The 14910-nt window shown below is 37.8% G+C and overlaps 1 protein-coding gene across 1 annotated transcript in view; it reads right to left on the bottom strand.

Moving 5' to 3' along the window:
* Positions 1–14910, bottom strand: part of LOC121313602 (dynein heavy chain 11, axonemal-like) — a 69042-nt gene that overhangs the window by 34752 nt on the left and 19380 nt on the right. The window contains exons 30-49 of the mRNA XM_041246303.1: positions 14334–14567; positions 12994–13125; positions 11433–11593; positions 10779–10935; positions 10155–10300; positions 9940–10056; positions 9367–9505; positions 7572–7664; positions 6726–6920; positions 5917–5994; positions 5373–5505; positions 5064–5191; positions 4765–4913; positions 2950–3100; positions 2664–2795; positions 1884–2057; positions 1508–1712; positions 1015–1180; positions 724–826; positions 1–240 (exon numbers count right to left, since the gene is read on the bottom strand). Coding sequence (XP_041102237.1) covers positions 1–240; positions 724–826; positions 1015–1180; positions 1508–1712; positions 1884–2057; positions 2664–2795; positions 2950–3100; positions 4765–4913; positions 5064–5191; positions 5373–5505; positions 5917–5994; positions 6726–6920; positions 7572–7664; positions 9367–9505; positions 9940–10056; positions 10155–10300; positions 10779–10935; positions 11433–11593; positions 12994–13125; positions 14334–14567 — 3033 coding nt within the window. The remainder of the gene's footprint in view (positions 241–723; positions 827–1014; positions 1181–1507; positions 1713–1883; positions 2058–2663; positions 2796–2949; positions 3101–4764; positions 4914–5063; positions 5192–5372; positions 5506–5916; positions 5995–6725; positions 6921–7571; positions 7665–9366; positions 9506–9939; positions 10057–10154; positions 10301–10778; positions 10936–11432; positions 11594–12993; positions 13126–14333; positions 14568–14910) is intronic.

Here is a 14910-nt window from a genome sequence, read left to right as displayed (position 1 = left end):
CTGAAAGATGTTAGAGAGGTCCCTCAGGTTGAAGATATAGTGGAATTTGATAGCAGTCGGCAGAAAGTTTTGAACCATTTTTTGATGGAGCCAGATGGCTGCCTGGACCACAGTGGAGCCTGTTCTCACCACAGCTGGGTTGAAAGTAAACTGCCGAAAGTGGAACATCAGGATCTGGCTGTAGATTGCTTCCAGAGCATCAGCAGAGGGGAAGTTCACTGCAAACACTGTGAAATGTCTCTGTCAGGAAAAACAAGCAAACATGTATTCTGTTATAATACTACTACTACTAATAATAATAATAATAATAATAATAATAATAATAATAGTTTTATCTCTGGTTAATGTGTAAATTATTATTTTATAAAATGAAACTTTTCAAGTAAAAGGCAACTGAATAGCATATTTTAAACCTATTGCACCACTAACGCAACTGCTGTCTATGTAATTAACGTGGATGATCATTTTTCCAATTACCATTTGTTGTCAGCAGGTGGCACCAAGCTCAAAGTGAAAAACAAAAAAGAATGAATCAAAACTGATGTTTCGTTTTGTGCTTTACTAGCCTGATTTTCCTCTGTATCGCCAGTTGATAAATGACGAATGTTTACCACCACAAACTCCATTGAGTATTGCTTATCACAGTCGAGTACAAGTTGTTCAAATCAACCCTTTAACATAAAATACAATTAAATAAGTACACTTTTAGAGTTATATCCATACCTGTAGTCGAGAATTGATAGTGAAGCTACCAGCAGTTGGATTCATACAGGCAACATACTGACAGCTGTGAATTTCTTTAAGAGTTAACTTCTGTCTGTCATACCTTTGGGTGGGGGTGGGTACAAAGTAAAAAATTAAAATCACAATGCACAGTTTAAACATTTAGTTGATCACATTCCCATATTTAGATGGGCGCACCGATCATTCCCAGTGAGATTAGGTGTACAGCTTACCCACTTGAGAAAATAGTACAACTACAGTAAGTAAAAGAATAAGTGAATAAAACCTTACCAATGCCTGTAGTCCATGTGCTGTCGAATGAGAGTGTGTGCCTGAACTGTTCCGTAGGTGTCTACAGCAGGCATGTTCAAGTCATCAATAAAATAAATCAGCTTCTTGTTACCCGGAGGACCATAGTTACGGCCAGCCTTCTTCTCCAAGGGCTTCTCAAGAACCTCTGAACAAAACAGAAACTTTCATTTGACATGGCACTATCTAAAGAAAAAACAAATCATAACACAACTGACCGAATTACAGAAAATGACTAATTATGAATTTCTGTTACTGTTAAAAATTCCCCAAAATGTTTTTTTTAAACAAATGTGATGCTCAAGATACAGGACCACTTCTACAATACAACCTTGAAAAAACAACAGCAAAAAATATGTGGTTTATCCCCGCTGATATTAGGTTGTTCAAATCAACCCCATAATCTCAGAGTCTTCCCCAAAATCCCACTTAGGATGTACTGGCAAAGCAAACATAAGTGTTATTCTGCACTTACTTTGCAGCATAGCAGAGGTGGTGTAATAGTTCAGTGGTACATTAGAGACCATGTATTCTTCAGAGAGCCCCCCCATTCTGTCTCCCACCAGTGCTGTCTTTCCAACACCAGCATTCCCTGCCAGCATCACTGGCTTCCCTCTTTCCAGAAGCAGGTCCACGAAGTACCTCAGGCGAGTAGTTTCTGATGTGTGTACCAGCACTGCCTGGAATCACAAACACACAACCACAGCATTGCAATCTGAATTCCTCTGTAGAAATAACTGGATGGTGCAGTCTTAAAATAAAAACAAGGACTTTCAGAAACAGTTTTGTTTGTGCATAACTTTCTAAACACTAAAATCAAGAGACCTGAACTTCACTGAGTGTTGTATCACCTGCAGTGATGCTTCAGGCTCCATCACAAATGCAGGTACTTTATCATTCCAGTGTAAGAATTTCCTGGTCTGTGGGTCAAGATAGTAATCAAAAACCGTGCCCTGGGTTGGAAATTTGACAGTTTTCATCTCTTTGGTCCACCACTGACTGAATTCAGCTCGATAGTCAATTAGCTGAAAAGGGACGAAAATAAAAACATCATTCCACAAACACCAAAAATACACCCAAACTGTATCCAAGTAGATCACACATATGTTGTCTTCTTATTAATATTGCTGTAAATGTATTTGAGCGAAAACATATAAAGACTATCAGTAGGTATTCATAGAAAATATAACAGTATACGCACACACACACACACACACACACACACACACACACACACATATACAAGTCTTATACATGTTGCATTTTTCTACTCTGCTGCATCAACAATTTACTCAAAGCCTCCACTAGTGTTTTCTACTATTATAACAACCTTGACTTGCATAAAGAAGGAAACACATTGAGTGCAATTGCTCGCATCACTTGATTTTCAAGGTGTGGTATCCGAAGCATAAAATCAACAAGTACAGAAAAACATCATCTGCAATTGACAAACCCAGGACTGGAAGACCCAAAAAACTGCCTAACAAGGATGAGCAATACTTGAAGATAATATCCTTAAGGGATAGAAACAAGACAAGCGTTGAATTGACAACAAAAGTGGCAGAAGGCACAGTTTGTTAGTTTAATTTTGTTAGTAAACATTTCAAAAGTTTTGTTTGTTTGTTACATACCTGATCTTGATAGACAGCTCCACCGAAAGCCCAAATGCAGGCGAAGGAGAAATAAATCTCATACAACTCTCGAGGGGAGTCAGGGAGCACATTCTCTGGGGTTAAGAGACAGTCCAGCAATGAGCAAAGAGTCTGTGAGGAGGTAAAACACAACCATTACTTATAGAACGTTCATACATGTTAGTCAGTCAGTAATATGATAGATACATCGTAATAACATGAATTAGGGTTTCGTAGTTGTTTTGTTTTTAAACTATAACATGGTAACAGTGAAATGATTCTATACCTGCACCATGCTGTTTTCAGGAATAGGAGTGATAGTCTTTACTGTCGACCTCAGTAGCTCCAGACAGGGAGGAACATACTTGTCAAACAGGATGGTTAGATTGGCCTTTTCTGACTGCTGACTCCTTGTGTCAATCCAGCTGGCTACATACCTATGGGAAAATAGATTAAATCAGTAGCAGTCAAAAGTTTGAGTACACTTGCTGGAAACTAGGTTTTTTTCATAATTGACAATATTTTACGTTGTATACGTTTCTATAAATACTTGAAAATGAAAACGCTTGTTACAATACACAAAACAAAACATAAGGAGTATCAAAGCAATGTTCAAGAAAATTGAAAATTGTCTCTAAATCTTGGATTCCTCAAAACAGCCACCCTTTGCCTTAATAACAGCCTCACAAACATGAGGCATTCGGTTAACAAGTTTCAGCAGGAAATCACCCGACATGTCTTCCCAGCTCTTCTGCAGCAATTCCCAGAGATGTAGGGCACTTGTGGGTAGTTTTGCTTTGATCTGTCCAGTTTGTCCCATACAAGTTCTATGGGATTGAGGTCTGGAGACTAGGCAGGCCAGGTCATTAAATTGAGTTGTCCTTCACTTTCCATCTTCGCCAGATAATTCTTGCACAACTTTGAGGTGTGTTTCGGGTCATTATCTTGCTGAAGAATGAGGGACTGCCCAACTAGCCGTAATCCTGATGGAATGGCATGCCTCTGAAGTATGCTATGATAGCCATGCTGGTTGAGCTTGCCATGGACTTCGTAAAGATCACCAACTCTGTCACCAGCAAAGCAACCACAGACCATGACACTGCCTCCTCCATGCTTGACAGTGGGAAACACACATGCAGAACTCATGCGCTCACCCTCTCTGCGTCTTACAAATACTCGGCGGCTGGACCCAAATATTTCAAATTTTGACTCATCGGTCCATGAGACCGACTTCCATCTCAAATATCCAGTTTCTTTGTTTTTTGGCCCAGGTAAGTCTCTTCCTCTTATTCTGCACTCTTAACAATGGTTTCTTTGCAGCAATTCTTCCAGTTAGGCCAGCTTCACGCAATCTTATTTAAAGCAAACAGGGATATGTAATTCTAGCTTCAATAAAAGCAGATGCAATACAGAGACAGAGACATACATTAAAAGTGTGTTCTATATGACAAAGCTTGGCGCCAAGTGTAATACCTCACAAGTTAAAAGTTAATGGTTACCTACTTTGTAAACACTTACCAATGTTGATAATTTAATTCATCACTTTAAATTATGAAGAAGGTGACACTGAATAAAGTTTCAGTTGCTAGAGGGTTGCCAATCCAGATATATTCTGTAATCTTTCTGGTTAAAGCCCTTATCCATTAATACTCTAGCATTAATGCAAGCTATGATTGGATTCTTGAAACAGGTTGTAACATCAATCACTGGTAATCTCTGTCACAAAGGACTTGTGTGTGGGACTTACAATCCATTTTTAATAGAGCGCAAACCAAGATTTTAAAATGCATCTTCGTACTAGTATGAACAGCATTACTGCTCCCCTTTTTTGTGTTAAAGTTACTTTCTTTCTTATACACAGTACTTTCATTTGCTATATCCAAAGATATCCCAAGCAACAGATATTTCATAAAAAGAACAAAATACATTTCTATTAATAAGTTAGTGCTAAAAAGAGATAAGCACATTGATTTTCACATCTCAATAAAGCAAGCAATTTAATTTGCGGCCTCTTTGTGTTAGTTATTTTCTAAAAACTGTCAATTGAATGCCATCCTTTAGTAACATTAATCATTCAGCCAGTATTAATGAAGTGACTCACGGATTCCACCCGAGGTCCTGGGGATTAACATACAGAATGCCTGCTCTGGAGACAGTGGCTGGAGTTGCTGTTCTCAGATGACTTATTTCAAACACCAGCCTCATGGTTGGAGTAAGGGGGATGCGTTCATTGCTGGCAAGTGTCAGTACCTAAAGAAACAATTGTGAATACAAATAACTGAATGGAAAATGCATTTTAACCAACACGTCTACCTCTGGATGATCATGGATTTTATAATGGCTAATACATTGGTGTTGGTTCTTGCACTGTGAATGCCATAAAGAACAGCCACATCTCACCTTGTTGTCATCCATGACAGTGTTAAGTGACTCAATCCACATAGGGTCTATATCTCCATCTAATACTATCCACTTTGGCCCATCATGTGAAATATTTGCCTGCTCTCGCATGAGACATGATAAAAGTCCTGCAAAAACAGAGACTGGTTTACTGCAGAGTTTATATACAGCAGTTATATCATATACTATACTGTTTTTAAAAGGGAGAGCATAAAATATCGTTTATGATAAAGTCCTGTGATTCAAGGTAAAAAAAAAAAAAACAAACGGTCTACTTTCATAATAAAATTTTGTTTATCTTGTACTCGCCATCTTTCCACTCCCTTGTAGCTGGATGTATAACCCCGAACAGCTCATCTGTAGTGACAGCTTTTGGATTGAGGTCATTCCAGACAGGTTTCCTCTTCAAATTCGCATAAGTCTTGTTAAGGGTTTTTAAAATCTGACGGTACAAAAGAAGTAAAATCCTTTTTATTATATCCTAAAATAAGTAACCAAACCCGAAAAATTAAAAAAGATATTGCTTGAGTGTGTAATGTCTTTTTTATTCCAGCTTTTGATTAAACCACATCAAATTATGTTCAAATAACTTTCTAACCCCCTCTGGTAGCCTATCGTTGCAGGCTGTGTGGTCCAGTGATTAAAGAAACGGGCTTGTAACCAGGAGGTCCCCAGTTCAAATCCCAGCTCCCCCACTGACTCATTGTGTGACCCTGAGCAAGTCACTTAACCTCCTTATGCTCCGTCTTTCGGGTGAGACTTTGCTGTAAGTGACTCTGCAACTGATGCACAGTTCGCACACGCTAGTCTCATATCTTGTAAAGCGCTATTATTATTATTAACTTTCACCTACCTGACTTTTTCCTGTACCAGCATTACCCACCACAAACACTGAATGGCGGACCGCCAACAGCTCCTCCAGCTGAACCACCTGATTAGCAAAAAATAAAAAACAGGGGCAGAGGTTTTATAGGCAGATAATGTGGAATCATTCATTTTTTATTTATTTCCTAAGGGAGAACTTAAATATGCAATGTTTTACAAACCAACAAAGACAATATGTCAAGTACACAGTGCGAATAAAATAATTCCAGGTGGATAGAGAATAATTTCAGTATATCTAAGTATACATTGCTATTAACTTAGTTGGTTTCAGATTTTCCTAAATGAAAAGTGCACATACTATGGCAAAGGTGAATTTGATTTTTAATAGTAATTTAGTTGAAGCTGTCGGAGAAGAATATTTATCAAACACTCCTTGCAGATACTTTAATGTTGTACTCCTGAAGGCTAAAGCAATCATTCCTCTTTATCTTTGAAGACATTCTTGACATGTTATAATAGCAACTAATGACAATTGACATCCTTCGATAAATCAACAAACCTTCCACTGGCTCTACAGTTGCTAGAAATGATGGATCGATGGGACCTTTAGCTGAGACATGCCTGTAAAAATATTCACTTTGAAAGGGTGGTAATGCTAGCTAATGCAGTTTTTTTTGTTGTTGTTGCTTTTTGTCTGACCTCAATGACAAGCCTTCAGGACACAAAGCCATTTCCCAGTGTCCATGCAGTTCTGCATGTGCTATGAGCCAGATGCGAGATGACAGGACTGCAATTCTTCAGAGCGATATTGTGACAGGGGTGTGACAGAGCTCTTACTTTGAGGACGAAGCTCTCCTCTGGCTGCAGACAGAGATCCAGGGTGGACTGCCTCACCATCTGTTCAAACTCCAAATCCCTCTTCCTTGGGACATTCAGGGCTGGGAAGAGATCCCCAATCAGCCCATTGAAGATGGGGACGTCATCTGTAACTATCTTTGGCAGGTTAAAGTCTCTTAGAGCACGCATCAGCACCTTCAGAAAATGAACCATTAAAAAGGTGAGACTTTCCCTGTGAGATCCAACAGGCCACTTTGTTGTACTATGTGCTCAGTTAAAATATCAAACCAAAGAAACTTATTTTACACCATTTTGCGCTGGTGGCACTGTGGTCAAATCTCTTAACAGTTTTAGGACCATTTATGGAGTCTAATCAAAACAGTCAAAGAAAAATACATACAATATCGAAAATAATATTTGGTCATAACATTTTTCCTAGATTAAAACTAGGAAATGTTGCTGCTGTCTACTATATTAAGAATACAGGTGAAGATGATGTTGCTAAAAGTCAGCACAGACTGCTAAAACATTTTTGCACAACTCAAAGGATTATGCGGATCTTGCTATCAAAGAATTAGCAAGGTTAAAGAATTCAGCAAACCACAAAAGACCTAACATTTTTTTGAGTCTTGCAGTTGTGGATAAACAATATGAATTAGGCTTGAGTGGATGTGCAGTGGATGTGTGTGTTGTGTTTGTATAGTCATTTCATTATTTCAGATTTAAAACCGCTGACTCCATTTCAGATCTTGTTGGGTGCAGATTATAGGAGCATTATTCCACGCCCTGAATGTTTTGGGTAATTTCTGCTGCTTGAAGCAGCCAGAATGTTAGAAGATTCCCCACCTGGTCTTCTGGTCTGCTCTTGTCTCCTCTTTTCAGGGATCCTGCAACAACCAGGACTGACTTCACCGCACGGAGACCCCAGTCATAATGATCCTGAGTGACACCTTACAATTATCATCTGTTATAGTATGGGATATTTACTGAACATCACAATACTACACAATATGTCTAATTTGTTATTTACTAAGTACTGAATATATTGGATGTCTTATCTTACAAAACATTTCATTCAATTTGGATAAGTGCTTCTCTAGATAATTTATTAATGCCATAGTGTGACATACAGACATATGTGTGTGTGTGTGTGTGTGTGTGTATGTGTATATGTGTATATATATATAAACCAGACATGTAGCCAAAACATTGTCGCTAATTATTAAAATAGTGATTTTTCAGTTTATCAATGACTTTTGTTTTTGAAAACAAAAGTGTTTCTAGTGATTGATATCCTGTTTGATCCTAATTAAGAAGACTGACATTATATATATATATATATATATATATATATATATATATATATATATATATATATATATATATATATAATGTCTCCTTCACACACACACACACACACACACACACACACACACACATATGAGAGAGAACGAGAGAGAGAGAGCGAGAGAGAGAGAATAGTTTTGCAATCAATCTGTAAAATAAGCGTAGAAAATAAAATGCCACATAACCAGTAATTGCACTGACAGCAATATGGATGCACTAAATACTTCAGGAAGCTGTAAATCTTTCTTATGAATACTCACATTGTTCATTTAAAGGTCAAGTTAATAAAGTTACAGTATAATTACTGGTTTGACAACTGAATGAATAACAGTGACAACATTCTTCCTGTACTCACCACCTTTTCTCTTCATGCCCTTGACTGATTAAAGTCACTCATCATTATACACAATCTCACAAGTAATGGTATTCATACCCCTTTCTTAAGTATAACTTATTCATGCCCAAGAGTGTACTATAAACCCAACCCGGAAGGGCAATCCAGTTTAAGCATGTACTGACCAGCTGTGAATTGCCTGCTTATTGCAACAATGACCTACTTTAACCTTATTCCAGGTGACTCCATAAAATGCATTAATAAAACACTTTGAGCTGGTTTCAGCAACCACATTCGTTTAGATAAAGGCATTTCAAAAAATTCAAATTGAAATTATTTTCTGTTACAATGCCAAACTTTCAACAATGAGTTGTTAAGCGATGAATGCATTAATTACATTGTTGACAAGTTTTGCATTAATTGTCCACAAGGGGGAATACATGCATGCATTATAGCTCCAGCCAGAATACAAGGGAGAATCAATCTCATTGGCTAACGATTGTTCCAAACTGAGCAGATGCAGGAATGTCACCATACCAGTAGAGCTTTTACCAGTAGAGATTTCCTTGACTGCCAATTCACTTTAGGAGGGGTGGGGCTGGGTGGGGGTCCCAAGCACAATAATACTCCAGGGTTTTGTTTGCAATTAACTATTATAGGGGCACAAATATCCATAATACACCACTATACAGAAATCCCTGCTCCTAAAATGTCATAATAAATAAATACTAGGCAGCTGGTACATCCATGAAAACAAACTGAACGCATCTTTCTTTAAACATACTTTTATGTAGGATATTCCTTACATTGAAATAATACTAGCAAACAACCTGGTTTTACACTGGATATCTTTCCATAGTTATATAAACAGGTATGTATAACAGACATCAAGCAAGGGTCATTTACTATAAATTACGCTGGATAGCAGGCTACAGTTGCAATAGATTTAAGCCCAAATACCTGTTTTGAAAGCAGCTCCCTGCAGAGTGTATACAAGGTGATGAATTTGCGAGCCAGCAGCCTGGCTTCAAGGAAGCCTTCAGCTACCAGCATGATCTCACAGATCAGCTCTATGTCAGGAACTACCATGGCACAAGGTCTAACGAGGAAATAAACACGAATTACAAACAAGTCTGCTGAAACTTTGTCAAACTGGGTGGAACCCAGTACAATTTACTGGGTTCCAGTAAAATATCAGAATACTAAGAAATTCTAAGAGAGAAAGACTGTAAATACAATCGGAATTACTTGTTTTAATTTCATTAGGAATTTGAATACCTGTCTACTACCATTTTTTATAAAACTTTAATGAAGGATACATATTTACAAAACAGAGAAATGGACTCTCAAAGATAAGAATGTTAGATTGACACCATTAGGCCAGTATGTATTATTACTTGAAATCACAGACAGAGTGTCTGTTTATTATGAGAAAGTCTTCGTGTACAGCGCTTATTTAAATCAGTCTGGGATTACACAGTGCAAGTAGCTCTTGTGACCACAGGTGGCATTGTTGCGCTAATCTATACTTGCCTGAACAGTGCTTTGAGATTCTCAGGGAGCTCTGTTCGTCCAGCATAGCCTGGATTCATGGTGATAAATATCCCCACAGATGGCTTCAGCCTAATTTCTTCTCCAAGGAATAAAAACCTGCGGATAACAACAGGTTTGAGAGGAAGGCCTCCAATAGAGATTACAGTAATTTGCCGCACTTTAGCGGTTAGCCATTTATTTCCAAATGGACTCACCTTGTTTTCTTATTTCTAATGGCATCCTGTATGGTTTTAACTTGAACGGCAACAACTGACAGAACCTCCACTGAAATCCGGTTAAATTCATCAAAGCAGCCCCAGGCCCCTGTTTGAGCCAAACCTTTGTAGATATTTCCTATGGACTAAAAGACAGACCTCCATGTGAAAAATGCAACTGATAAGATATTATGGTGGAAATTGCCTCAACGGCAGGCTCTATCTGGTTTAATTTTAGCTGTGCTCTAACTACTAAATAATATCAGTGCAGTTTCTGTTTTGTTCTCAAGCTATGCCTGTTTCTAGATATCACTTATCACGATCTGCTTATGCATTTAAAGGAAGGAACATATCTATTTTTGGCTGGGAATGCAGTGGATCATGCAATCAAATAGAACTGCTTGTTGATAAAGTAGACATAAGGTTAAACTACATTCAAATGCTATAACAGAAAGCAGGGATTCTATTTTAATGTAATGATTGTGGGATAAATGATTTAATTACCCCTTTGTATTGTAGTACTGTTACATCAAATATTTTTAGTTGACAAGTTCTAGGTCCTAAGTTTTAGGTTCTAAGTTCTAGTGTTGTTCCTTGGTTTTATTTTTATTTTTTTTCAATTACCTTGTAATCCATTTGCTCGGAGCAGTTGAACACGTACACCATCACGCCTAGTGCTCTCCCCAAATCTTTGGTAGTCTCTGTCTTGCCAGTTCCTGCAGGACCTGCAGGCGCCCCACTCATAGTGAGGTGCAGGGACTGTGTCAGAGTGATGTAGCATCTGTTTTATAGAAAACAAGTCAAAGAAATCCCCTTGACATAATGGTATTTTTTACAAGTGATATGCACATTCAGTATACAGTACATTCCTGTATATATCTATCGATATAGAAATATACACACACACACACACACACCTTTTCTATCGTAACACAAACACAAGAAGTTTATTCATATGGAGATGCATATTCATATACAACATATTGTGCAACTTCAATTTGCTTTCATGCTATAATGGGGATACATTTTGAGGTGAATGCTAATGCAAGTTGGAACCTGATGGAATGCAAGATTTCTATTGAGAAGCGTGTGGGGATTCTGCAGTGTGAGAATACAAATTAAAACGTTCATTAAAATATATTTTACATAACAAATTTTATAGAAAAAAAAAAGACATGTCAGCTACTGATGGATTCAGAAACTGAACAACCTGGGTGCAAAAACAATGATCTCTTGGCAGCTTGCCTAATGCTAATTTGGAACTTGACATGCAAATACCTGTCAGTGAGAGGCGTTATCACCAAGCGGGGCGTGTTGCCCAGGTACTCATAGGAATACTGGAACTGAGCATCGCAGATGTTAGCGAAACAGTGCTTCCTCTCCTCGTCCCAGCGGTGTCGCAGCTGAGACAACCAGGAAAAAGCTTGGGAATTGGTAACCTATACAAAAACAACAACATCATATTTAGCATAGAGACTACTACAGAGGGAAGAATATTGTTGACATGCAAGAAAAGTTAAAATGCTATCACTGCTTATTGCAACCACAAGAAAAAAATGATTTATTGGTACTAACAGAACACAGTAATTTGCAAACATGTCTAAAACAAGAAATAGTCTAGTTAGAAGACATTTTTAGCAATAATTTGGGTTTCAAGCAAATTACAGCAGCTAATTAATATTATTTATACATAACCATTTATGTATGTATGCAAAGCAATATTAAAATAAGTTTTTATTAAAACATTGAAATGAAACAAACAAATGAAATACTATACAGTATATAACGTGTATTTATTTCACATTAGGTGGTGCTTGTGTGATTCAGGCCAGGGACGAGTCAATAAACGTATGAAAGATGTCGCTAATCTTTGTACAGGAGTCCCTCGCTAATACAGACAGCATTATGCCGTACATTTGGCTATGCTGACGCAACGTACGTCCCCCATAAATATACAGTTAAGTGTGATGCTTGGTCACTGTGAATTGCAAGAGACACACTGAAAACTACCTGGCTGTTATACTGACACCAACGACAGGACAAAAATAAACAGAACAGATATAAGTAGCTACTAAATCGTTAATTAAGTGCATGATTAAGAGGGCATATAAACGCATACTCTACAGAGATTAAACTGACGGACTCCAGTGGTTGAAAACGCAACACACCTATAATTGGCAACACACCTATAATTGCTTTTGCAAAAAAAAAAAAAAAAAAGTTGACTCATACCAAAGAAATCAAAAGTAGCTGATAGGCTAAATAGTTGTCTTTCACCATATATACACAATGTAAAATGTTCATGTCAATTTAAAAATGATTTATTTCTGTAAAGTGTGTGCAGTACAGGTAAGGTACTGCATAGTATCATAACCTGTCAATAGGGCACCATTATCTATTTTGTGTTAATTGTGTACTAAGTAAGCTACAGTAAAAAAGAAAATGCACTTAAATAATTTTGCTTCAATTTAAAATGATCTTTTACTATTTCTGCATTGTAGTGTGTAGGCCTACAATGCGCAGCATGATTTATTTTGTGTTAAGAAAATAGCCTATTAGCTAAAGTAAAAAGGTATTAATTTGATTTTACTACTGTAGAAAATATAGGCCTAGTGTACAGATTTGTATTTTTACATAATGTAATGTGTATAGAGAACACAATGTTATTTCAGCACAATGATATTTACATTTTAAATACAGTGAGCACATTAATGAATGTGTGTGCAATTTATTTTTATTTTTAAGTAAACAACTTGCCCATCTCCCGACATGTCCAGTTTAGCGAGGGACTGCTGTATGTTAAGATGCTAAAAGCATGGCCATAAGAAAACTAGCGTACCTTCTGAGCTATGAGCTTCGCCACCACATCCCTGGCATGAACATCAATAGTACAAATGGTCATGATCTTCTGTCGGTCTCCTGGAGTCAGCTCTCCCAGCAGCATGTTAATAAGTGTATTAAGCTGTGAGATCTTATTGAAACACACAAACAAAAAACAAACACTATTTTAGTGTTTAAAATAAAATTTTATATTATAATCATTGTGTATCAACACATGTTTTACTAATACACTAAATGATGAGATTATGTTTAGTATAGTCATTTGGGATTGACTAATGTTAAAAATAAATAATAATAATAATAATAATAATAATAATAATAATAATAATAATAATAATAATAATAATAATAATAATAACAGAGCAACAAGATTCTAGGACAGCCATCAGCGATCACAGAGGGTTCTGCAGCCAAACTTTATTATATACCATTAATATTATTTCATCAATTGCTTATTGTTCATCTTTATCAGGGCTTCAAATGAGAGACGGCATCATAGCAGCTCACGAATTGTGTCCTTTCATTTGGTAAGGATTTATTTTTTGTATAACAGCAGTGTTAGAGTCTATTTCTCAAGTCACATATTCACATGCTGCTTAGGGCAAAATATGGACACAGTTCACTTACCAACCTCCTGAAATGAAATGCCAAGTTCCTACATGCTTCAAGAATATCAACGGTCACACTTTATTTGTCATAGAAGAGCAAGGTTGCCAAAACATACTGTGTTATTATTAGTAGTAGTAGTAAAATAAATTAAGAACCGGTTCAAAGGTCTGCAAAATAAAGGCTGGGGGGTGGGTGGCAGAGCACGTCACCCAGAGCACACTGGTTAACAAAGGCCGTCATGTTGCCAGCGGTCTCTGCATAGGCGTGCTCCAAAGAAACCCTGGAACGGACAAGGGCCCTGAACATGGCTCCGTAGTCAAAGAGACCTTCCCTAGTGATCTTACGCTTACTGGTCTTGTAGATGTCCAGTCCAGCAAGAGCCAGGAGCAGATTCACCAGGTGGTCTCTCTTCTTGGCGGAGCCACGAACACAGTGTCCAAAAATGAGGAGGGTGGGAGAAAAATGCAACCAGAACTGCAGCAGGAGGTTCTTTAGGAACAAAAAGAATGACTGCAGCTGGGCGCACAAAACATAAATGTGAGCTACCGACTCGGACTGACCGCAGAAAGTGACGCAGGATCTCTCAGTAGCAGTAGCAGTATTAGCAGTATAGGTGCGACAGGACTTGATGTAATTGATTTGGCCTAAATGAAAATGTTTACTAAAATGTGGGACAGGTAAACGTCAAGATGCTGGATATAAAAATACTATTACTATAGGCAATGTCACCTGTTTCTTATTGTAGTCCTTCAGAGCTGTTTCAAACCCTTCTTCCAGCCTCTCGAAGGCTATGCCCACATCTGTTGTCCACCAGATCTGAGAGCTGGTGAGAGCCACCTGAGCAGGGTAATCAAAGAGCCACTGTTCCCTGGGCTTCTCCTCATAGGCCCCCACTGCCTCAGTGATATGATGACGGACTGTTTGACACATGGTCTCTTCCAGACAGTTCAGCCAGGTTTCAACCTTTTAAATACACACAGCTCACATAAGCACATGAATATGGAAAAATGCTCTCTTATGTGAAAGGTACAAGCTGCTGCATTGCCTTTCCCTAGGAAATAGTCTTGTTTACTTACCGAAACCTTTATTACTGTGTTCATTATTGTCTATAATGTCCTAAGGCTATGGATTTAACCAAAACACATGTGTTTACTGAGCAGAAAGCTACCTGAATGCTCTTTTGCTTGGCAACACAAAAGCAGTTTAAAAATGAAATGATCTAGTAATGTATGTTAAGTATGGCTGGCTGGCAAAGGCAATGCCAGAGCAAGACTGAAAGCAAGTCTAAGATCTTTCACGTTTAGAG

This window comes from Polyodon spathula, chromosome 3 (assembly GCF_017654505.1).
Source record: "Polyodon spathula isolate WHYD16114869_AA chromosome 3, ASM1765450v1, whole genome shotgun sequence".
NCBI classification, from domain to species: Eukaryota; Metazoa; Chordata; class Actinopteri; order Acipenseriformes; family Polyodontidae; genus Polyodon; species Polyodon spathula.
The sequence above is the reverse complement of the archived record's forward strand: the minus strand, read 5'-3'. Positions and strand labels throughout refer to the sequence as shown.